This window comes from Excalfactoria chinensis, chromosome 2, assembly GCF_039878825.1.
Source record: "Excalfactoria chinensis isolate bCotChi1 chromosome 2, bCotChi1.hap2, whole genome shotgun sequence".
Taxonomy (NCBI): Eukaryota; Metazoa; Chordata; class Aves; order Galliformes; family Phasianidae; genus Excalfactoria; species Excalfactoria chinensis.
In genome coordinates, this window is record NC_092826.1 from 117096096 (window position 1) to 117120760 (window position 24665).

The 24665-nt window shown below is 42.6% G+C and overlaps 2 protein-coding genes across 6 annotated transcripts in view; one reads left to right on the forward strand and one right to left on the reverse strand.

Moving 5' to 3' along the window:
- Nucleotides 1-1843: 1843 nt before the first annotated feature.
- On the reverse strand, nt 1844-20289 carry EXOSC7 (exosome component 7). The gene is made up of 8 exons (XM_072330599.1): nt 20150-20289; nt 19915-20016; nt 17890-17984; nt 13198-13363; nt 9302-9372; nt 4864-4987; nt 3798-3953; nt 1844-1983 (listed from the first exon to the last, which is right to left on the reverse strand). Exons 1-8 carry the CDS (start codon nt 20204-20206, stop codon nt 1879-1881), a joined length of 876 nt encoding a protein of 291 aa, XP_072186700.1. The 5' UTR covers nt 20207-20289; the 3' UTR covers nt 1844-1878.
- Nucleotides 20290-20404: 115 nt separating this feature from the next.
- ZDHHC3 (zDHHC palmitoyltransferase 3) overlaps nt 20405-24665 on the forward strand; it is a 29752-nt gene continuing 25491 nt past the window's right edge. For 3 of the 5 annotated variants that reach the window (XR_011902964.1, XR_011902965.1, XM_072330594.1), the window contains exon 1: nt 21438-21546. The gene's annotated coding sequence lies outside the window, so the exon portion shown is untranslated. Of the gene's footprint in view, nt 21406-21437; nt 21547-24665 lie in introns of those variants that run through there. The other 2 variants (XM_072330595.1, XM_072330596.1) reach the window with 2 other exon arrangements.

Below are 24665 nucleotides of genomic sequence, written 5' to 3' on the forward strand. Positions count from 1 at the left end.
CTCAGTGCTTTTTGGTTAACACAAGCAGAAGCCTAGCAGGACTCCCCAGACTCCCAGTCTCTAGCATACAACTTTCAGCCTCTCGACACTCCCAGCAGAAGCACTTAATTTCTGGGACAAACACAGAGCTATCCTGCTCCACAGATGTTTCCTTTTAGCTCTACTGGACTCAAGTCAATGAAAACGTGGCAATATCTGCACAGCAACACATGGAACTTTCCACCAGCCCAAATGGGAACAGGAGCAGCCTCAGTTGAAGCCTTTATGAGAAATCTCCAATAATTGCTATTTTTGTTTGGGGTGGAAGGGAGGAGTTGGAGAGCAAAGAAAATAGAAATGGGCAGCATAGTCCTTTGCATGCTTGAGAACCACAGCCTCAGAGATTTCTTGGCAGCTGTTGTATCAACTGGGAGAGCTGCAGGCCCTTTCACCCCTATCTGAGCTTTGTTTATGCATGTGGGCTATGAGCTGGTAGCAGTAAATCTCCAGGGGCAGCTAAGACTGACCATTGGCTGCATAATACTTTTGGCCGGACTCATTATTTACATCTCAGGGGCAGAAGCAGCCCCAGGCTGAACTGGGGTCACACTCTACCCCGCTGCTTTTCAGTGCCACTAAATGGAAGGTAGGGAGCACACGGACCAAATAGGATCCCCTGGAGACCTCAGATCACTCTGCCTGCTCACACAGCCACAGAGGATGGAGGGAGGACACGCACAGTTGAAGGAGCCTTGATCTCAGGCTAAATATTCTTTTTCTCTAGTAAGAAGAGCAGATCCATGGATGGATCAGTTAACCCACATGAGGTGTAGTAGGGTTTCTTTTTACTCCCAGTCTTTGTAACAATTAATTTAACATGAGAAAGACCAGGAGAGGGGCAAGGAAGCATCCTACCACCACTGGTGAAGCTACGACTATCAACTTCAACCTTGGATAATTATTTTACTGAGCTCTAGGAAGAGAACTGAAGTGATTTTGAGATCACTCTTTTAATGTGAGCATAGTTGTTTTGCACTATATTCGTAGCTCACCTTAGGCAAACATGTTCCAGTCAAGAAATTTTCTCTACCTGGTATTAGGGAAATACAACAGGAAAGTGAGAAAAAGCTGCTTGACTAAAAGGTAAAGCATTACTGTTGTAGTTTCTGTCATACTGTGTTCTAAAGGAACCTTTAACACAGCTGTGCTTACTTATTTTCCCTTCAACCTTAGCTGTGCCCCTTCTCCTTAGCCACCATAAGAGGTTTCACCCAGGCTATTGCATCTGCTGGCAAGAGAAACAGACAGATAAAAGATAAAATATAAAGATATTTAACGAAATATCTTATTTTAAAACATGATTTAGCAACCTGTGAGCACGTTGCATTTGTAGTAAAATCTGACTTCTTTTTGTTCAAAGAAATGTAAGATAATTTGAAGGAAGACTTCCATTAAGTACCGTTTTCTTTCTCCTGTTAATATAAATCATCTGGCTGATGAACAAAGAAGTTCTAAGAGGCCCAAAACCTGGCTTGTGCTGGACCAAGGACACCCTCACAGATGCTGTCAAACTCAACAGCTGGTCTGCAGAAGTGGAAGACATGAGAACAGAATTAAGCAGAACCAACATCGGTCACCCTTGAAAACAGACTTGAGCGCTTCCCGTGCTATCGCATCAATTGTTGTTGGTGTGCATCCTTGGTGCAGACAGTTACCCATATGGAAAGCATCCCCTATTTGCTCATTTACATGTAACTATCGCTTTCTTTCAGCTCAGTAACACTTTAAAAGCCTCTTGGTAGGAAGGAAAGCACTGCAACAAAAACATCCTTTCTGTATATACAAAACAGACAAGATCGCACAACTGGTTAAAAACAGTTTTGAACCTTTAATAAAAACTCATCCTAGAAATCCAACTTTCTGACGAGTGGTCCCCAAACTCTCTTCTTCATCCAAAACCTTCTGAAGTGATGCGTGCAATGACTTTCCTACTTTCTTTCCAGTCTGCAATGCAAAGAAAGCAAAACAAGTCTGAAGCACACGCTTATTAACAGGAAGACAACTCTCACTTCCTTTTGACAAATACTTTCCCTTTAATGATGAATATACACCAGCTGGTGTAATAAAAACAAAGTCTTAATTAAGAAAAATGATGGTGGTGGAAGGTCCATTTTAATTTGACTCGGTTCTGGAAAAAAAGTACACTTTTTTACAGCGCTCCGATTTATCACAGAAGCTTTCCACAATCATCAGCGCTAAATGTTGTGCCCCCAGATTGCCCAGGGGAACAAATTAAGTTAAAGGACGGGTTATGCAGCTCCTCCAACAGACATACCCAGTCTTCCACCCCCTCCTTGGTACCCGAACTGTGTTGTTGTATTTGGGGCAGTGTCAAACAAATAATCTCTCATCTCCCAAAAAATCATCTTTCCTGCTTCTCAGCAGTTTACTCCCTCACTCCCTCAAACTGCTCACCACATAGAAGACTTCTTCCACAGCTTAAGCTTTAATACCTTCCACAAACAAGTAGGGAACTCTTAAGCAGAGTAAAACAGTTTGAAGACTTCCATATACGCCTCAAGTTAGTGTTTATGTAAGCACTGTATCATTGTAAACACAGTCTTCGAGGGTAGACTATACAATGAAATCACAGTAGTTCATTTTCTAGTTAGGGCTCAGTGTAAAGTTGGTCATCAAAACAAACCTCTGATCAATGTTTTCTGCATTTAGACATCAGAAAATTTGCACAGGGGTTGGCTTCTACCATGAGCCTGTATCTCAATTAAGCACCTCCTACTTTGTAGCAACCCTAAACCTAAAATCGTGAGTCTTCTGCGATATTTAGTTCAAACTAGACTCAAAATCCATCAAGGAAAACATAGCAGATGTCCGTATGAAGTTCTGTTTGCTTTGTTTCTGTTTTAGGATGCCAGATTAGACCCTACTCATCACTTAACCAGCAGGATATAAGTGACCCCTCTGGATGCAGGAAGACCACCATCGGTATCACCAAGATTAGAACTCTGGACTGACATCATAAAATAGCGAAGTGCAACATACACTCAACACAAAATTTCCACATGAGAACAACTGTTTCCAAACTTGGCTCAAACTCCTGCATTCCTCACTACAGCCATGCTAAAATTAGTTCTGGATCTCTAGGAAATGGAGCCAGTTTTAAGTATTTAATTTTCGTTCTGACTCAAAGTTCAAAACCCATTTCAGTTTGATGCTTGAAGCCAAATCCAGGCATGAGAATTTATACTAGAAGATGGTTTCAAGAAGAGCCTGGAGAAAAGTTTAAAATGGAATTCTCACACAGATGTGAACAACATCCAGTTAACAGTATTTTAACGGAGTAAGAGCAGATCAAAAATCCAATAAAGGAGCAAAGAAAAACGACAGTAAAATGAGAAGAGCTTATCACAAAACAAATGAGTTGCACTAGAAGAGAACACCATGCTCTAGCTTGGTGAAGTACCAATCCTACTTCCATAAAGATATTACCACATTAGAAGCTTTGCTCTTTCCATCTTTACTGGAAATAATGAGAACATGTATTACAGCTGAGAGTTGCCCAACTGAAACAGATAAACTCACATTTTAGGTATCCTGAAGTTTTACACTCCATATGAAGTTGTGTTTCAAAGGAACTGTCTATGACCTGAAACAAGTCCCTTTCGCACCTAATACAAGCACCAGTAAAGTCCTTACTCTAGCACCAGGGTACTTGCTTTTAAAGTCCTTACTCTAACATTTCATGTACTCAGGTTCCAGTTCATCCAGTATCATCAATATGCAAGACAGTAACTTCTTACCTCCATCATTTCAAAAATGCTCTCAGGATCAAGGCTACCTTTCCCTATTTTCTTCATACAAGTGAGGGCACCTTTACTGGTTATAGCAATAAGCAGGCTGGCCAAAGAACAGGCTTCTTCCTGAAGGGTAGCATCCACCACATGCCTATATCCAATCTGTAAGTTAACAACAAAATAATACATCAGTTTGCAGTTTTTTATTAAGAAATTAAGCTGTAGGTTACAGTTATCTGTCAACCTCCTATTCTAACATCATGTAATCTTTGGTAGTGTTTAGAATCTGAGTTGGTAGTACATCACTACCACAGCTTCTGACCACAAACCACACGCACATATGAAACAGGAGTGAGATAAGCATGTTTCTGCTTTAGCTTATTTTTTTCTGATTGCCTTTTTAACTGTATGAAACTCCACATTCCCTTTTCATCTCAACTCCAAGGACGGGCTTTGCTCTTCCAGGCAAAAACAACAAATCTTGAGACTTAGGTGAGCTCCTGGTTCAGTCAGGTGGACTTCCAACTAGTTATGTAACTTGCTTAGAAGATACATCACACAAACATCCCAGTAACTAAGCTAATCACTAACAGATGCAATGAAGAATGCAGCATCCAGCAAAACAACAGCTACCTGCGAGCTTCATGTGGAAAAGGCAACTGAAAACCTTTTTGGAAGGACAATTTCACACCCTTGAAAAGAGAGCTCTGTTCCCAGCAACAAACTTGAGGCAGATCACTCAACTTTTGAACTCGGCAACAACGCCCTTTTGTTTCAACACACTGGAGCATCTGTTGCTCTGAATGTTGATCAATGAGCAAAGGAAAAATACACAATGATGAGATTTCAAGAATGCATCAAGAGGAAATGTGTAAGTCAGAGACGGAAAAAAATGCTTGTTCAGTAAAAGCCTATGAGCCAACTGGAATACTTCCAAGGATGAACATATACATAGTAACCACTCATCTAACAACAGTTTTACCTCTAAGGTTAAAAAAAACCAAACAAACAACCGGTGAAAATAATAGAAACTGAAGTGTCTGGGCAGGTGGTCAGAATTTGCCAGGCTTACTTTGTTTAGTGTGACAATGCAGGGCACATCATCCACATTAAGTCGAATACAATCGTAAGGGTCATCAGAGAGCTCAATCTCCTTGGAGCCTTCTTCATCCTCCAGAACACGCACTTTGGGTATTCTGCAGAAACAGAAGTACGTGCAAATTCATGGTCAAGTAACAGATAGTGAAATGAGGTTACGTGTTTAGAAAAAAATCCAGGACGTTATTGAAGCATTAACAACTCACCGAACAAAAGCTGAAAGATATTCAGCTAAGCTGAAAGATATTCAGAATCAGACCGTTCATTTGCATCATTCAGACCTGTTCATACTGTAGTTCCCAACCTTGCAGACAACCATAAATAAAGCTGTCAGAATTGCAGCAATTGCAATGCCTGGCAAAGCTGTGCCATCAATAGCAAATGTAAGCAGTAAAGCAGCTCAGGAAACAATGACACCAGCTAGGGAGACTTGGGGAGAGGGGTAAGATGACAACGGTAAAATCCTTTCTCTTCAGCAGCTTGGGAAGGGTGACAAGATATTCTCATTCGTTAGAAGCCATAAGACTGCTTTCTAAAGACGGATATACAAAAGCAATAGCCAGGGATAACAACTCTTGCAGGAATGCATTTGTGAGCAATGAGATCTTTCACAAATAAGCCAGACAGGCTCATCAGTGGTACATATGAAATATCTGTCACAGCCTTTTAACTGGAGTTTTAGAGGATAATTTATTACTGCATTCTTAGCACAATGAAGAGTCATTTGAATCAATTTAGCAGAAGACGGTATCTCAAGGAGACAAGAAATTCAGCGTCTCACATAACTTCATTTATCCAGGTGTCCGCTAGAAAGCAGTACTGACTGAGATACTCCGCTTTCATGGTCAGTACAACCCCCACACAACTCAAGTGATCTGCTCCCACTTGTCCACATGGGAACGTAAAATACTTGAAGATATCCCTGGAAAGCTAATTCCAGTAACCGTGTGGAACATAACCACAAACTCTTTTTATGTTAGTTCTTTTACAGTAGCGCTGTTTTTCATAGCTAGACTCTCAAGGTTACATTCGTTTATGCATTCTGCACCAAATCCCTCTTAAAAGGACGAGATAGGAACTGAATTTTTCCCCAGGAAACAAAAGTGATTTTTGTTGTTCCCTAGACAAATGCTTTAGTTCTTTGTGGCTGGGAATCCAAGAGCCAAGTGCTTCATAACAGCTAACCCTTTTTTTAGTAAAAACAAATTTCTTACAAAAATACAGCCCTGAGCCAAGCTAAAACGAAAACATTCAGTAAGCAGATAGCTACTATGTTTATTTGTTCATGAAATAAAGCTCAAAATGCTCTGCGGTATGTAACAACTCACTGGAGAGGCATCAAAGTCTATTCTCAAGCTAAAAATATTCCATTAAAATTGACGGAATAAAGTCACAAGGTGACTGCTCCTCAGGGTGCACCAGACAATGGACAGCACTGGACACCAGCCTAGACAAGGAGTACGTGTGCCAAAGCACTGCGTAAAAGAGAAGGAAGATCAAGAAACAGCCCATAAGATTGATTAAGCAATTCTAACTCTGTCCCAAAACAGTAATGAAAGCACAGCAACGTTTGGGCTGCAACAAGAAGCTGACAGGATTCATACCTGAAAATTCCCTTCAAGGAACTCTTTTGGCCAAGAGCAGATAAGACAGAGTACAAACTATGACTACTGGAAGGGCTTAAAGATTATTGACCAAATGCAGGCGCCACATTTCCATGAAAGAAAGGTACATACACATAAAAAACTAAGGATCCAAATGGGCATAGAGAGTGTTTATAGCACAAAAAGCACGCCCAGAAAATGTGAGGTTTCCTCTCCAGGTTTGTGAAGATTTATTGTAAGAACTAGCTGTACATGTTTACTCTTTAACTTTTATTCTTCTTATGATTCCTGCAACTAATCAGCACAGAGATCTGTACAGCAGGACTTAGTCACATAATGAACAATGCTCTTGTCCGTGCAAGGGAGACGCATACTTCACAGCAGCAAAACCTGCTCTACACTTGCACGCAGGCACTGGTTCTGAACCAGCTGCCCAGCAAAAAAGCAGCACGTCTGCATGCCTGTTGTGCTACAAACTCTGTAGCTTTTGCCACTTGCCCAGTTTCTGTTGCCTCAGCTGCAATGGAGCACATTCCAGGGGATTAAGCTTACTGCTAAATCTTGACATGGTGGCTTCTTGTACCATTTTGCACTATCTACTTCAATCATGGATAAACCTAGCCTTAAGCACCTTGGATTCAGCTAAGAATTAAGTCCGCTATCAGCTATCTTTCATACATGATCTAGACCTCGTTTTTAGAACACAGTAAACAATGCAAATCTCCAAAGAGTAAATATTCCTCCTATGACAGTCATGTTGTCATTGTTCCATGTCTGAAGGGGATACAGTGAGTCAGGTCAGACATAACAGGATTTAGATATTACAATTATTGCACAACATCCCCAAAGTCACTATAATGGATTTGCTCAGCCCTAAAGAAGAAGTGTGCTGGATGACACAGCTATTATAAAACATGGTTAGAAGCATGATTTTAAGGATGAAGCTGAGCTTTTCAAATGCCTATCTGAATAAAAAAAAACATGGTTTCAAAGAAAACAACCCAGCAACTTGAACTTTCTGCTCTTGATTATAAAGCTGAAGTGAAGGCTGACAAAGATCTGAAAACACTTAAAACCTGGCTGCAAACGGATTATGAAAGGTAAGTAAGACTCAAAGAGCGACACGGACGTCAAGTGAAGTTCAGAACACTTAATCTGAAGTGATCTTCAAACTGACATCATCTCACTCAGGCAATAGTATTTTAAGGAAAGCGGGCAGCTGCTCTAAACTACTTTTATATCAATCCAAAGAAAATTTAGTAGACATTAGGGGGAAGGAATACTGAATGAGCACAACGGCTTTTCACTTTGAATTTCAGCCCTGGCTCTCTGAGCTCTGATCAGATTAGATGTACTAGCATTCCCTGCTCCTATCGTAACAGTTTTCACAAATCAAAACTAAGATGCTTTTTGTCATGTCATGTCATACCACATTTGGGTTGGATGTGCTACTTTGACAAGACTGAGGATGGTTATCCACAGATCAAAGACTGTACGAGCGACAGTTTCCACAACAATCACAATACAGCCTCTGTGTTTTCCACTTTCATCCAAAAGCAACAGGCTTACCATTTTTTTTCTAATTTGTTTTTAAATGTGACCTTCACTCTTTACTCAGAACTAAAACTCTTGTTGAAGTAAGAAATACTTCGACAAGGCCGAGTAATCCTGTAAATAAAGCATGTGCCTTGGATCTGTGGAACAACTCACGTGGGAGCAACTGTTATAACCACTCGACTTTTGCCTCCTGGCAGCCCGCACAGCAAGAGTGGAATGTCTTCCCTTTAGTGTGCTGTCAAGTCTTTGCGAGCTGTTACATTTATTACACTATTTCTTAACGCTACAAAAACAATCCATTGTTAAAAGGTACCACTGAGAACTTAATTAAGATGGGAAAATTCTCAGCAATATAAGCAAGCTGCTGTCGCAGGTGGGTTTCCCCCTTCCCCAGCATGAAGGTGTTTATAACCCAATATATTGCCTCTGTCTTCAGAAGTTTATTTTCTTCTTCTTGCATGCCCTTTTCCAGCTCCAGTACTGTGCTCTGGTTCCCCGAGGAATAAGCAAGAACTGTGCCACTGACTTCAGCACATCTCTAATTCACAGCTGGAAAACAACTTGAGATCCACTTTAAAACATTTATGCCTTTAAGATTTTTATTTTTGTACCCCCTCCAGACACTTTTCTATGTAAGATCTTTTAGCAAAGCCATTCACGGATTTCCTTCTCAAGGGTGGTACGGAACTTATCATGAAGATAAAAACACTAGAAAAAATTGCTATTGAATACTATTGTCCTTAGAACACTCAAAATACGACTATAATAATGATAATAGCAGATTTTGTCCTTCCATTCTTTGAACTAAAATGCATGGGAAAAGTTAAGCTAAAGACACATCATGTCACAGTCCCAACAACCTCTTAAGCCCTCCACCCCCATTTTAAGAAGAGCTGTGTATTAACAGCCAATAAGGAAGAACATGGGAGAATATAACTAGTTACAAGCTTGAGGTCAATCTGACACAGAGAAGGTTCCTCAGTCAGAAGCATCACCTATTAGTAAATGCTTAGTTCAAAAACACGAAGGCCTTCAACTACTTGTAACAAGACTATAGTGTGAACACAGTGCAACACAACAATTGATTGGTAGGAACAAAGTCACAAGTTCATGTTATTTGCTTGCAAACAGACTGCTTTTTACCTGAACTTAAGTTTTTCTTACTTAAAAACACTGAGCACAAAAGGCTCCTCTTGTAAGAAGTATTTCTCTTCCCTTTTGCACTCACATGAAATGAGCTCTGTGCTTTACCTTGTGTTAAAGAGAGCTGCCTTCACCGCGATAGAGATTGCATCAAAGAGGTTCCCACCACACTCCAGTAGCTGGGGAGGGGAAAAAAAATAAAAATAAAGGAATCTCTTTAAAAGAAAAATCGAGTTAGCACCTTTATATGAAGTCTTTATTTTGCATAAAATTACTTGAGAAAGGGCACAAAACTAAGAACTAAAATAGGCTAAAAAATAGTTATCTTTAAAGCCTATGGCAATGAAATCCAGGTATGAGATTAAGATTTCAGCTGACTGCACTATGCATGAGAAATAGAAGAGTTAAAGCACTTCATAGTAAAATTAATGATAACGTTTAGTAATAGAAGCTGAACTGAAATCACTAATATTCTTACACTTTTCACAGTAAGGCTCTTAAGTACACTGCAACCAGACTATTTCCAATACACTCAGAACATTTAATGTTAAATTGGGAAAACCCACCTTTTATACAGCACTTCAAAAAGGAATCTTTTTTCTTTATTAAATATTAGATGGGCAAACCCGGTTGGTGTTACTGTTTCTGAAAAAGCAATGCAAACTCTCACCCAGAACATGGAATGAAGTTGTTTAATAATGTTCTACGTGAAGTTAATTACACAAAGTATAGTTTGAAGGCAAATCTTGATTTATTCTCCATCTTTTATGGGAAAGAAATCATCCTTTCCATAATATTCCATAGTTTCTCTTGTAGCTGACAAAGATCTAAGGAGTTTCTGCTCTCAGAGTCTACTTATTGATAGTGCTATCACTTGAATCAAAGCCTGTGGAAGGAGGCTAGATTAGTTTCTTCCCATTTAGGTCAGGAGAAAAACAGGCAAAAAGATGAACAGCACTGCATTCTATTAAACAAAAAGCGTGGCTCCCACAACCACTTATACCCTCTATAGGCTGACAGACAACTCAGAGATGCATTTAGTGATAGTCCAGTGATAGTTCTTTGACAAGCTGCACTTTGGGTTTGCTTGCAGACAATACTATTCTGTGATCAAATCCCCACATGCATTTGAAACTATGCTGGTAAGAACACTGGATGTAATGAAGAAGCATTCGTTCTACACTGCACAATGAGAGCAAAACAAGTCTTAGAGCACTGACTGCACTGATGGTTCTTCAAATCTATTTAAGAACGAGATTTCCTCCCACACTGGGAGCAAATCATAAATCAGATATTCTGGAAAGACAGCTTATTTTTATTAAGACAGACTGAACTGTGTAAACAGAATGACAAAAAGCTGGGATGGAAAGCTAATACAAAGGTGATCAAATTATTTTCTTGCCAACAGCTGCTGGATACAGAGAGGTTAACCTGCCACTTTCAGGCACTATTGGATTTTAGTGGATAATGGAATAAGCCTGCAATATTTTTATTATTAAAACACAATCATGGGATGTGCTTGTAGTGTTACTAGGCTTGTTTTCAAGCCACTATTCTAAAGCCTTATCTGTATTATGCTGGCGCCTAAGGGCCAGGGACTCGGCCTGTATCAAGCATGGTGAAACAATTCCTCCAGGAATAAATGAATGCCCTCTTCTCAGCCTAAGCATGTTGCCACGTTGTACTGAGACTTCCCTCCCTCCCACTGCATTCAGAAAGAAGAAAGTCTGCTCAACTCTGAGTTTCAGAAAGCAGGAGTGTTTCTAGGAAGGATTCACTTCTCATTTACTGATACCCAACAGAGAAAGTTATCATGAGTTGAAAAACAAACTACTGTAGGTCTTGCCTTATTAAGAGATTTTCATCAGAAAGGACTGATTTCTAAGTTGTTGAGCTTCTTTCCTCCAACAGGTCTGGGATAAGGTGGGGATAAAGATGACAAAGTCTCCTGAAGGATGCTCAGCAGATAACCAGTAACATTTCAACAGAATTTAATGCACCCTCCCCCAGTTTCAAGCGCACTATGTAACGCAATGAGGTAGGGAATGGAAAAGTAATGCACAGCTTCAGCTCTCCTTGTACCGTGTGGCAGACTGCTGGTACAAGTTATGCAAAGAAGGCAAGACGTGTTAAAAACAACCCCCAAAAACTCCTAAAAGCTTATTTCAAACACTAATAACTTGGGAAGGGAAAGAAAAAGACAGAAAGACAGAAAGTGAGGACAGGCTGTAGTTCCACAGTGCTGTACAGCTCTCACATTCAAAGGGTAGCTCACACATTTGAACTTCTACTGTTATTACGAAAGAATATTTTTAAAGGTCAAGGTACGTTTCTCAGTCTTTAAACCATATCCATGTGTGGAGAGTGGTGTTTCTGAGTGATCAGTCAACACCTGTGTAATGTGTCTGGCTGAAACCTGTAAGTATGAAGTGCTTGCATCCAGTATAAACTATCACACGTGATACACACATCTTCTGCTTAGAAAAAGAAATAATACAAATACCTTAAAAACATTAAAATACAGAAGGCCTGGGCAGTGTGACGGCACAGTAGCAATGTTAACATTATCTTATTCTATCTATACCACAGCTCTTCAGTGGCTCTCACATAAAACTCTGCAGAATATTACATTAAAAGTCTCATCAACTTTAGAATCCTAGTTTCAAATCAACAACAGATTACTTATTGATACTATAGATAAAGCTAAACAAAATACACCACATAACACAGGTGTTCATAATTCTGGCATGACTAGTAGCTTAAAAACACCAAAACTTTTCTCCCCTGGAGCTGTGGACAATCAACAGATTAGTGCAGGAGAACTCAAATAAACATCAGCTATATACCATACAAATGTTGGACAGAACAATCGCTGCAGCTGTCAAGACTATAAAAGTGTTTATGCTGCAGAAGCAGCACATGGCTTAAATAAGCGCAGCATTTAATATTCTGCACCTCTGCAAGCAATTACCTACTAACGGAAGGTCCCAGTGTGATTTCTGAGAACTAGCACTTTACTCCCTATTAAACTCTGCCAAGCTCCACTAAGCTGGTGAGTCGGGTTGTTAAGGCACTCTGCAGTGGTACATATTTGATCATTCTGTATTTGGACAAAGCCACAGTACGTTCCATGTCTACTGCAATTAAAGTAATGCTTTTGCTTTTTAAAATCCTAGTGGATTAATTTGCACATTTATTCATATCTCATTCTTGTTTTAATATAACTCTGTACACACTTTTTTTTTGAGAGGGGGGGCAATGCAGCTTAACACGTGGTAAATAATTCATAGACATTAACTGATTTCAGTGAGTAAGATAGATCCCTCAACATATTTTCAGTTACACATTTGGCAAGTGGAAACTCAACTCTGCACCAGTAAGAATAGGAAACAAAGCTCTGGGGAGTCTGACTTGCAGAAGTCTATTAAATACCCATGTACATAGGGTTACTTGGAAACTGAGCTGCCGCACACACAAGACTTACACGCACAAAACTGAGTTTCCAGTTTTTAATGGGAAGAAACACTCACTTTCTTTTTTCCATCCAACACATGTATACAACTTCCACAAAAGTGTCGAGGCCAAATGTTGTGCTTGCCATAAAAGTTTCATTGAACAAAGAAGCAGACAGGAGGGAAACTCATATTAGGGCTAACATACATTCATGCTCAGTTACACTCAATCGAATGATACATTCACTTATGAAGAAGTTCAGCCTTCTTTAGTGGCAATCTCCTTGTGAATATATGGTCACTGATTTTTATTGGTGACAGATTTGGAGTACTTCAATCTGTTTTATTAGCGCTGCAGCAGAGCAGAAGAGAAAAAGAATAAGCAGAATGCAGTGACAATATTATAGATAGATGTGCAAGAAAGTAGCCATCCATGCTGTGAAATATCAGGCTGCATTAGAGGAAGAATTTTTTATAAGAAGATAAGCATGGCTATGCTAATGCCAGTGCATTGAAAACCTCCTTGAAACTTTTTTGTTTTCATTTACTTACCAGTACATCAACATAGAGAACCCAGCAGTGTTCCCTGGGATTAATGCAAAGAGCTTTCAAGTCTACAGTCCCCTCACTGCTAAATACTCTGTAGAGCGTACTTGCTATCTCTGTGCCAAGTTCTTCTCCTCCCCGGCCTTCAAATTCAGGAGTAGCATTTGCAGAACTGGACAATGAAGAAAAAGAAGTGAAAAAAAAACCTTTCACTTTTGAAGCTGCATTTCTTAAGTGTAAATATATATCTAAGCATAAAATATTGGAAATCTCCAAGGATTTATTTGTACAAGAATAAATAAGCACTTAATCTGTGAAAATATATATATATCCATTTTGCATAAGAAAATGTCTTAGTGCAGATGGATTATCTGTATTTTGTTACCAAGTCTGACGATAACTAAATTCTATTTCAGTCTTCATTTCCTAGCATTAGTATTAAAGGTGGTGAATTCTCTCTGCGATTAGTCCTTAGGCACCCTCATCTTCTATTACCTCAACGCTTTCAAGAGAAAGAAATGAGAGAAAATTGTACTAAGTTCAGAATGGCTAACAAGGTAATTCATCTGTTAGAGATGAATGTTAAATTAACAAGATAAGAAAGTAAGGCAAGAAGGTAATTAATAAGATAATGATCTACAGAATTCATACAAGTGCCTGATCTAAATTGGTAGAGCATACTCTGTGCCACCAAACCTCTTACAGACAGCAGTTCATTATTTTCAGCAACCACTGTTTGTAGATAGGAGCTAAAAACCATCTTTTTCCAGCAAGAATCTAACAGCAACAACAACAAAAGTGTGTGGTCTTTGTTTTCCCAATTCCAATGTAACAAACTTTGCTTATGAGGTCATGCAATAAAGTGTTCACAGCTAAGAACAACATTCTCAAAACAGCAGAAGAGAACAGGCCTATACGAAATAAACAGAAACTAAATCCTCCAAATCACAACGAAATGGAGCAGAAATGCCCAGAGATGAATACATGGTAAGGTAAGAAACACTTTGAACCTACCCTCGGTGAACAAAGAGGGCAAAAACATGCTCAAAAGTGGACTTGTGGCAAGCACTGCAGAGTTTGGTTTTAAATAAATTAGTCAGATTTCCACTACTCCAAGACTAATGTCTCTGGACAGACATGAGAGTGGAGGAGATTCCTCGGAATCAGCTTGACATGTTCAAATCTCTGAATGCAAAAACCTGAATCACACTGGCTCGGCACCTTGCAGTGCCAATTTCTCATGCTTGTTTTGTACTGATGCAATGATGATAATCCTTAGCTCTCTTCCAGCACTGAAGGAATGCAAACATACAGCAGAAAACAAACTCTTGGAATATAGTCACTTCACCCATAAAACTTAAGCCATCAAGGGCTCTGTATCATGACTGCAAAGCCTACAAGGGAAATCCCTACCACACAGCAACTCTCCTAACTTTGCACAACCGACAAGAATTCAGAATGCCAGGAAGAACTACTGGATTTTCTAGTTGTATGCTGCTTATACATGGAGACTCCACTATACATGCTAAAAAAATCAATACTACTGTCAATCAAACACTGACCTATGCTTGCAGACCACCTTTATTGTGCAAATAAGCACTGAAAGTGTAACACTATCATTTGCAATTGCATTCACATTACAGAATCATAGAATGGTTTGGGTTGGAAGGGACCTTTCAGATCATCTGGTTTCAACCCCCACTGCAATAGGCAGGGACACCTCCTTCTAGACCAGGTTGCTCAAAGCCCCATCAAGCCTGGCCTTGAATGCTTCCAGGGAGGGGGCATCCACAACCTCACTGGGCTCACTGTTCCAGTGTCTCACCGTCCTCATAATAAAGAATTTCTTCTTAATGTTTAATCTAAATCTACTCTCTTCCAGTTTATAGCCATTTCCCCTCATCCTGTTACTATAGGCTCTTATAAAAAGTCCCTCCCCAGCTTTCCTATACGCCCCCTTCAAGTACTGGCAGGCCGCTACAATAGGTCCCCATAGAGCCTTTTCTTCTCCAGGCTGAGAAGCCCCAGCTCTCTCAGTCCTCATAGGGGAGGCACTCCAGTCCTGATTTCATAAGACAGGGCCATATTTAAGCATAACTTAATTCTGGAAATATCCCCAAGTCAGGCCTTCAGGTTGTATTAAAGGAGCACTTTCTCATCAAAGCAACTTTTTGCAAGTTCACTATACCATTTTGTTCAACCTGTTCTCTTTCGAGTAGAGTTTATGCAAGCATTATGTTTCTCACGTTAAGTTGAAAAGAATTATACAAGCACAAGCTTTAATCTATAGCTCATTATTTTTAAGTATCAAGTTTTATCAAAAGCTCTAGTTTTTAAATACAAATGGCTGCTTTCTTTGACAGCACGTAAGAATGTAAGACCCAACTGGAATACTGCAAGTTTTACTGCATCTTAATTTTATCATTATTTTAACGCTTTGGTTCCATGCAACCCAAGTGCAGTTACGAAGTAATGTTGACAGGGTGCTGATCTAAAACTACATGGTAAATACTGCCACCCAATGCTCACAATACTTCAGTAATTTACACCAGGTATAATATGAAAGAGGGTTGTCTATTAAACTAATTAAAAGCCCAGAAGTATGCTTTACAAAACACAGAAAGAATTGAGTAGTGGCCACAGTGAGTGCAGAGCACAGGAAATTTCTACTCTCAGAATATAGATCTGGAGAATTTTCAAACCATTTCAGTGTGATATCACACAACATTCAAGATTCTTCTGCCACAGACTGCTTCTTTAAAGAGCTTTTTTCTGTTCTCAGTTTAACATCTTTCTCCCAATAGCTGAAAACTGTTGCTCAAGCCTTTAATATGCTGTCATCTATGATGCAAGTAATTGTAGTGGAGAAAACAGTTAACCAAATGACAGATAATCTTAAAGATGTATTTACTTTACTAGTTTAAACAATATAAAATCCAAGTAGCACATAGAAGAACTTCACTATGAGATGCAGAATATCAAAATGTGCTGAATTACTACCACCTAGTGGGAACCTCAAAAACTGAACATCTCACTACCCTATCTATACAGATAACAATCAGCTCTCACTTCAAACTGTGTCTTCGGGATCTTTGTCAAAGCTAGAAGTCTCCTTACCTTGACAGCACAAGTACAGAAGAGCTGATTACTCTTCTCTAAAATTTATGCTTTTGGTCTGTGTTATTACAGAAAATGAGGACAGCGCATATCTAGAATCAACAACTTCCATCAATATTGCTGCACATCTTCCTCTCATTTTACAAAGCAGTGGCTAATAGCTACAAAAGACAATCTAACGTTAATCTAGTAAGTTAAAAGTTTCTCTAATGTGTGTAAAGAAGCATCCCAGAATTGCTGTTCCTGCTAACAAACTGAGTGATGAGATCTGCCACCTGTATGCCATCTCTGGAATATTTCTTGACGTCAGTTCCAAGTACTGTTGATGAGCAGAACACTAACACAAGGGAGAGTACCAGTGTTTAGAGCTTCTTTCGTTGGACTTTGTCTAAAAACCAACAGAAGCAAGTAAATACTACATGGGGTATTTCATTCATGAGCTTTATAAAGAAGTCAGCTCAGATACTATATAAAAACAGGACCACATCTGGAAAGAACACCCTACTGTCTCTCACTTTTTGAGCAGTTGTCATAGATAAACTAATTCCTAGCTGAGTCCTTCCCTTGGCAAACCAGAAGTTTCCACAGCTAATCAGGAGATTGTGATGAATGGATGTGTTCTTGGATAAAATTGCATAATGCCTGAGATACAAGAGCATTTACGCAGGTAACACCAGTTACACCAAAAAGATTATCAGATATATCCTTACTCAGTGAAACTCATATCTCAAGTTTCCTAACACAGGCTTAACATCAGAGTATCAACAATTAAAAAAAATCATAATAAAAATGCCATAGGTAGAACTAACTTGACAGTGACAAAGCTTTGAGAAACTCTCAAAGCATTTTATTTCATAAAGAATAGCTTTAGGAAGTCTGCAAGACACAGATACTGCAGCTTCAGACAGCAGACAGTCAGGAATAAGATCAAGATGCCACTAAACTACCTCAGAGCAGCCTAAAAACAAAAGTTCTCTTTCCTTCTAGCTTCCTTCACAGTTCAGATGCTATTATGCCTGCAAATATAAGCAATGGTTCATTCGCAGCACAAAGCTCTGAACTTGATTGAAAACAATTATTATTGTGGTTAATAAAATAATGATTTGATGATAAATGTGATTAATAAATCCACGTTCTAATCAACCTTTGTATCTGAAGTTTATATCATGAGAATTTATTTTCTTTAATGAATGGTCTTGCACTAAGTACACTTTTTACACTGCTTTCAAAGACAAAGTAAGTAAAATCCTTTGAGATACAGTCTTAAGTATAATCTCCATAAGTTAATTCTTTTCTTCCCCTATCTCAATACCTGGAATGCTTCATTACTGAAAGACACTGTCTATATTCAATCACTATAAAGAAAAAAAAGGCAATTGATACTACAGAGCTGAAATGATGTTTCTGAACATTCACCACAGTTCAGACAGTAAAATAAACTGCTACTGCTACTCAGACACTTACAGCAGGTTAGGGCAGTGAAGGTTCACATTTCAGATCTGATTAGGTTTTTTATTTCAAATGTGAGAAGCGAAGTGTATATGCATACTGCTCCATTACCTTTTCTTCTAATATACTAACCAGTCAACAAAGAATTCCAGATAACCTTCATCTGGTTTCTCTAACTTCGGTGTCCCCATTTCAGCTTTTACACCAACCAAGATATCAGTGTGTCCCTGTTAAAAGAAAAATACATCGCACAATTAGAACTATGGGCAAAATACACTCAGTTGAGATGCCTACAGCATGAAGACTTTTCCATCTATTCTGTTGTCTTTGCTAATTGCTCTATCAGAGAATTGCAAAACAGAAAGGCTTTAGGAGAACAATGCTGTGCCCACATATCAGCTTTCTCTGTGTATATAAGACAATCTTAATAGCCATACCTTTTTATCATTTCAGTTCTGGATCAGTTATTTCTGCAGAATGTTTGTAATACCACCAAAAAATAACTGTTTTCTTTACAGTCAACACGTGCCAGAAGTAGCTTTGCTTCACTGTAAAGGAGCAGAATTATTTTTTCCAGTGACAGGAACAACAGCATCTAACACCCGATAGCAGATTAGTTCAGACTGAAGGCCTTTCAGGCACTCCACTATAAATCTAGCTCAAATACATTGAGCTAGCTTGAATTATTAATATATCTTGTCATTATTTCCTCAACCCATCATGTCAATTAGAGCTAAGCACATACATACATGCATAGGTCACTCTGAAAGTAACACCTCCTATTTATTTCCATGGAAAATATAAGAGGTGCAAAGAGCACAATAACATTATTTGACTGAACAGACTCTCAGCTACAAAACCTTATCAACATAGTCACCATCACTCTGCATTTTCACCACTGATGAACAAGAGACTGCAAGCTGCACTCATAAAAATCTGCACCAGCAGAGGTAACCCCCTGTTTCATAGCTATGACTGAACCGTTGCTAGGAAAACATTGCCTGAGCAGCCCATTTTCCATCAGCCCAAAGAGGTGGAAGACAGAAGGCACCAAATCTGGACTACACAGTGGGTGTTGTAGGATAGTCCAGACAAATTTGGCAATGTGCTCCAGGGTCTTGAAACTGGTATGGGACTTGGTGTTATCGCAATGCAAGAGAAAAGGTGTCCTCTTCTCTGCCTGACTCTGGAAGTTCAAGCCTTCAGCTTAGTCAGTGTCATGATTTAGCAGTCAGAGCTGATGTTTTGTCTGGATTTCAGGAAATCCAGAAGGATCACACCTTTCCTGTCCCAAAAGACAGTTCACAATACTTTGCTTGCTGAAGGCTGTCTCTTGAACTTTTTCTTCAATAGGGAATTCACATGCCACCACTCTGTGGACTGCGTTTTCACACCGGTGCGTAGTGGTGACACCACATCTCATCATCACTACTGATGTGATCCAGGAAACTGTCGCCTTCAGCCTTGTATTGGTTCAAGAGATCCCAACAAACTTACATATGGTATTCCTTCTGCTCCTCTGTGCACATTCATGGGAGCCACCTGGCATGCATTTTCTGATATTCCAACATTGTCACCATCATTTCTGATGCACCGAAGCTGATATTCAGCTCTGTACAGAGTTCCCTGGTCATAACCTGCTGATTTGCACATATGAGCTGATCAGGACACTTCATTTCATCACATGATAGCCATGCATGGCCATGTAGAACATGCCTTGTATTTCATGTTGCTGCAGAAATGCACCAGCCACCACTTCACTGTGCTCACGTCTGCTGTTGGGTCTCCATCAGCATCCAGCAAGTGACAGTGAATGTCAATAGGGACAACTGTTTCAACATGGAAGAATTCAGTTCCACATCTTTGCATTTCCGTGTCAGACACCATTCTGTCAGACTGCACATCTGCTGTCATCTGTCACATGGCAACGAAACAGAATGAAATACTGTCGGGAAGGTTCAACCTCTCCTACCACACCACCAACATCTGCTTCTGATACTGTGGGCCAACATCATAAAACAGGAGATGCTGTTTTTGGAGCAACTCTCATATTAAACACACACGGACATATCTACAAGCAGCAATTACTTATCATAAGCCAAGTAAAATAAGCCAGTTTCATCAGCAGCGTACACGACTCCTAAGACATTCACCTACCAGCTTCACCCTGGCAGATCCACTCGTGTTGGACACCACATCTGTTTCTACTTCTGCACATCTGTAATCTTCACATCCACGGCCATCCACACGGAGGTCCTCCTAAATACGACAACCAACGTAAGGGAACGGCGAACGTAAAGACAAGAACCCGTGCATTTCAAGCTTCCTATTCCCGTGCCAAATACATCAACAAAGATGAAAAGCAACTTCCACGTAACAGTACAGCCACTACCTGGACGCCGTGTATGATGTACAGCTTCTCCGCCTCACTCAGCACCACGGACGCCATGGCACCGCGCGCACTGCACAGCACTTCCGCTTCCGGCCGGCAGCCGCCTTCCCTCAGGGTCAGGCGGCGGGAGCGAGCGGGTGCGCGCTCCCACTCACGTGACACTCGGGAAGGGAGCGGGCTCCGCGCCTGCGCGCCGCCCCACTTCCGCAGGCGGGAAATGCCGTGGGTCGCCTCAGCGTCACGTACGGCGCGGCGGGGCCGGCCCCGCGTTTGCGCCCTTAGCTGAGGTGAAAGCGCCCGGAGGCCGCTCTGAGGGGGCTCGAGTAGGAAGCAGAGGCTCTCTTGGCTCTCAGACCGTGGAGAAATGCCGAGTTTTACCTGAGGGAGACATCGTGGTGGGGAGAGCACTGCTGGCCCCACGCTGGTGCTGTGGGAATGCGATTAAATGCTCCGGCTTGACGCTACGTTGTAATTGAGGGGTGTTTATTCGGGCAGCTTTCATTAGTTCACGCTGTATGTTTCATATGCCAGGTGAGGGCCCACGGGCTGCGAGTTGCTCATCAGAACGGAGATGCTGGCGGGTGCGCTGAGCGGTGCCTGCAAAGGGCACAGTGAGATGAGGTTCTGCCGCTGGCCCTGCCTGGCTCCCAGCCGCACACACAGCGGTCAGACACGAGGAGGGGCAGCTTTCCTTCCTCCGTTTCTGCCATCCCAGCCCGGAGCTGACCGAGTGCAGGCCAAAGCCTCGCACGGTCTGCAAGCACGGCCGGCAGCTCCTCGCTGCTCGCAGACCAGTAGCTTTCCACGAACACAGGAATCCTGGATCCGGCTTGTTGATCTGCATCGCGTATTCCCCAGGGCTGGCACAGCTTCGCGGGGGGAGGGAGGGGGTGGCTCCTCAGGAGGGCTGAATTCCTCAGAGGCGAGGCAGCCGTGAAGGCTATCGGCCAGAAGGATGCGGTGTCGTTTTTAACACGGACACAGCGATGCCTTCTGCCTCATTTCGGCCAACGGCTGACACTGAAAAAAGACCGGGAGGGAGCCGCCCGGCACGCAGAAGCTCACGCTGCCCGGCGAAGCTGCAAGTAGCGCAGGCGGCAACTGCTAACGGGGACCGCTGCGCAAGCCCCAGGTGCCGGCCGGGGCAGACCGGCTGCGCGGAGCCCCTGCCCTCACGGTGCCGAGGCCCGGGGCGGGGCCGTCAGCCGCCACTTCCTGGTTCCTCCGGCGCCGCCCCACCTCCTCGCCGGGATCGCGTAAGGGGACGGCGCTTGGGGGGGGGGGGGGACCGCGCGCCGCCGGGCCCAGTGCCGCGCGCGGGGCGCCCGCTCCGGCGGGGCGGATGGGAGGTGGCGGCGGGAGCGCGCGGCGTGAGGGCGGCGGGCGGCGGCCTGCGGGTAGGTGGCGGGGCCGCGCCACGGGACCGCGGGGCTCCGAGCAGGACGCGTGGGGTGGGGTGAGGTAAAGGGGGATGCGGCCGGGAGCGCCTCCGAGAGCGGTCCGTGACGTGGGTTGCGGGGAGGCCGCGGAGTGCTGCCCGCGCTGCCCTCCCTCCTGCCCCACCGCGGCGTGTCCCGGGGTACCACGCGGCTCCGAGCGCTGCCTCCGGCCCAGCGGCGTGTGTCACCCCGCGGGACGCAGAGCGAGGTGCTCGCCGGGGTACGGTCTGTGAGCTCCCTCCGTTTGGTTATCGGTCGGGAAAGCGGCGGCGGTGCGGTGTGCCTGCAGGCGGGGGGCACCTCCGACGTGATTTGGCACAAGCAGCGCATCGCCGTGTGTGTTTCTGTTGCCATTTTTTATTGTAAGAAGTGTGGTTGCGGACGAGATTTGTGTTTGTCGTTGGAACTGCTTGTTAGGTGACAGACGGCGGTGCCAAAGCATGACTTACTCCAGCTGTTGGAGCAGGTTGGAGGAAGATGAGTACCCCATCCCTCAGCCAGACACACCTGCCGTGCCCCACCTGAGCCCGTGGCAGTGCACGTACAACCCAAGCAGAGATGGCTCTGTTCTGATGAATCCCAGCATAGACGCACTTAGGGTATTTGGTTCCTACACACCTCCAAGGGCAGCTCTGCATGATCAGTGTGGTTTAAACCCATGTGATTTCACGAAAATGTGCTTGTTCAGCTTTGCTGGTAGAGCACATCTGTAATGGGGTACAGCCTCATTGATGAGACCATGGTGCTAGCAATGGGCGGCCACGTTGATCGCTCTGACACCTGTGTGGCTGCACCCAGCCAGCCCCCACTGGTGTTACCAGAATGAGGGTACGGTTCCCTTGGTCTCCATGTACCATACAGTGACCTTTTTCTTAGAATGATGCTCTGGAATACAGCTGTTTTTTTCTCCATTCCTAAGAGCAGATGGCTTATAATGCAATACATGACAATGTATAGCACTGTCCTTTTTTAATTTTCCTTGTCCTGTGCTTAGCTGGCTGAAGCAAACCAGAGCTGAATGATGGTACCCAGAGCATCACATTTGATTGATGCACATAACTAATCTGAAATTCCAGGTTGCTTTTGGAATAAATGAGAAGTTAGGGCTTTCCTGATGAGAGCTGTCTGTGTCCTGGGTTGTGCAGATGAGAAGAAAAAAAGATAGCCTGCACCTTGCTTGGAGCTGCAGTGCAGCAAGCCTGCCAGGAGCGCTTCACACATTGCCCTTCTGAGGGGGAGCCCAAAGGAGGATGGCAGTGGATCTGCGGACACTAAGGCCCCAAGTAGTGCCAGCTCCCAGCTGGTATGCAGAGGGTGACCACTATGCATGGCAGGTGACCTCCCTTGAACTGCTTCTGGCTCTGCCCCAGGAACTGGGTGCTTTGCAGTGCCTTGGGCTGCAGCTTCAGCCAGGCAAACCTTGGGTACCGCTGCTGCATGGGCTCTAATTGCAAGGAAGGGTGCGGAAAGCTCAGCATTAATGTCCTGTGGCTGAGGAAGAAATGTTGAATGGGAGGAAGAGCATGGCTCTTGATGATTGTGCTGCTGGCCTGGTGGTGCATTTGTGCAGTTCAGCTGTGAGTTTTGCAGTAATAGGAACCAGGCTTAAATGTGGAGCAGATTTTGGAAGTTAGAACAAATGGGCACAGATTGAAGCAGTAGGGCTGAATAAAGGTAATGTGAAGCACTGCGTTGCTTAATAAAAAAAGACAGCGAAACAGTTGCAGCCTTATTTCCAGTCTTAGTGGAAAGGCTGCAGTACCCCAACACAGACACAGAGATCAGAGGGCTGTAGCAAGAGTGAGGGTGGTGTGTGATTCACATCTTTGATCTTTGCAGTGACTACTTGGGTCACTGATGTCCAATGTAGTGTGGAGCAGACAGGCAGTGTATTCTGTTTTACAGTTATAATGACACATGGAAATCAGCCTTTCAAATGATAACGGAATGATTGTTCAACTATAGAAAATTGGTGACAGGGACCATTTGTGCTTGCCGGCAGAACACTGAGCAAAAATAATGCTGTTTGCCAACTGAAAAGTTCTTTGTTTGAAAGCCCTTAATACAGGGCAGCTCTGAACATGCAGGTTTTTCCAGTTCCCAAAGTTGCATCAGAGCAATCTCCTTGGTTAAGTCTTAACATCATCGTGTTAGATCCTGACAACCCCAATTTCCATTTGAGGCCTTCACAAGCTAAAGGTGATATCTTCTGCCACTGTTTCATCTATGCGTTCTTTAATGTACACCCTGTGTCTTCCTGTATCTAGTTGTTTAGGTGAAGCATTTAGGTATTTTAAATCTGAATGCCTTAAAGCCTTCATCCACTTGTGAAAGACTCTAATGTGATAGGGAAGAAGTGTAGGCCAAAGTGGGGAAACAATAGGAGAGGCTGAGTGATTGGTTCATGCTTCTGAAGGGCCTCCAGCAGTGGCAGGGAAGAGCCAAATCTTGGGCCCACCTGGGTGAGTAGGCACATCTGGTCACTGGGGGTAGGATTCGGAATAGTCTTCAGGCTGGGATGGTTCTGGGTTGAGGTAGTTAACATGTAAAATACAATGATTATTTTCTGCTTGTCTAGAAAAATACATTCTTTACACCACAAAAACAGTGTTTTTTAACACAGGCATTAAAAACAATACCCGTTGTATAGGCAAGCCTTCTCCTTTTGCTTTCTGTCCTTTTTTCAAAAGACTGATGCAAGACAAATGGAGTATTTGAATTCTCTTGATCCAGTGGCTTGCTATCAAGTCCTGAGTCAGCGTCCAAACTGGAAAGCTGTCCAGAGGGCCGGGGCAGCTCCTCCTGTCATGTCTCACAGGGCCTGACATCTCTGCAACGCTTTGACAACCACTGATTGACATGGCTGAATGTGGGATCAGACCTTACTGCCTGTGTGACCTGCATCTCCTCCTCAGCTGGTTCTGTCACCCTCCTGTGTTTGTGTACCTTGGACAGTAACCACTTTCTCATTGTCTCTTTTCCTGCTCTCAGGCCAGCGGCCAAGAGGCTTTGTAGGTGGAGGTGCAGCTGTTTGTCAATAACTCAAGACTCTCAGGCCAGTCTTTGTTGCATCCTAA

Bases quoted from the DNA above. Each gene is read 5' to 3' on its own strand.
- EXOSC7 (XM_072330599.1), bottom strand. From the start codon at position 20,206: ATGGCGTCCGTGGTGCTGAGTGAGGCGGAGAAGCTGTACATCATACAC. The intron at 9,373-13,197 runs GTAAGTAAATGA...TCCCCTCCCCAG, and splicing joins TTCTCTATGTTGATGTACTG to CTACTGGAGTGTGGTGGGAA. The intron at 4,988-9,301 runs GTAAAGCACAGA...CTGTTTCTGCAG, and splicing joins GCAGCTCTCTTTAACACAAG to AATACCCAAAGTGCGTGTTC.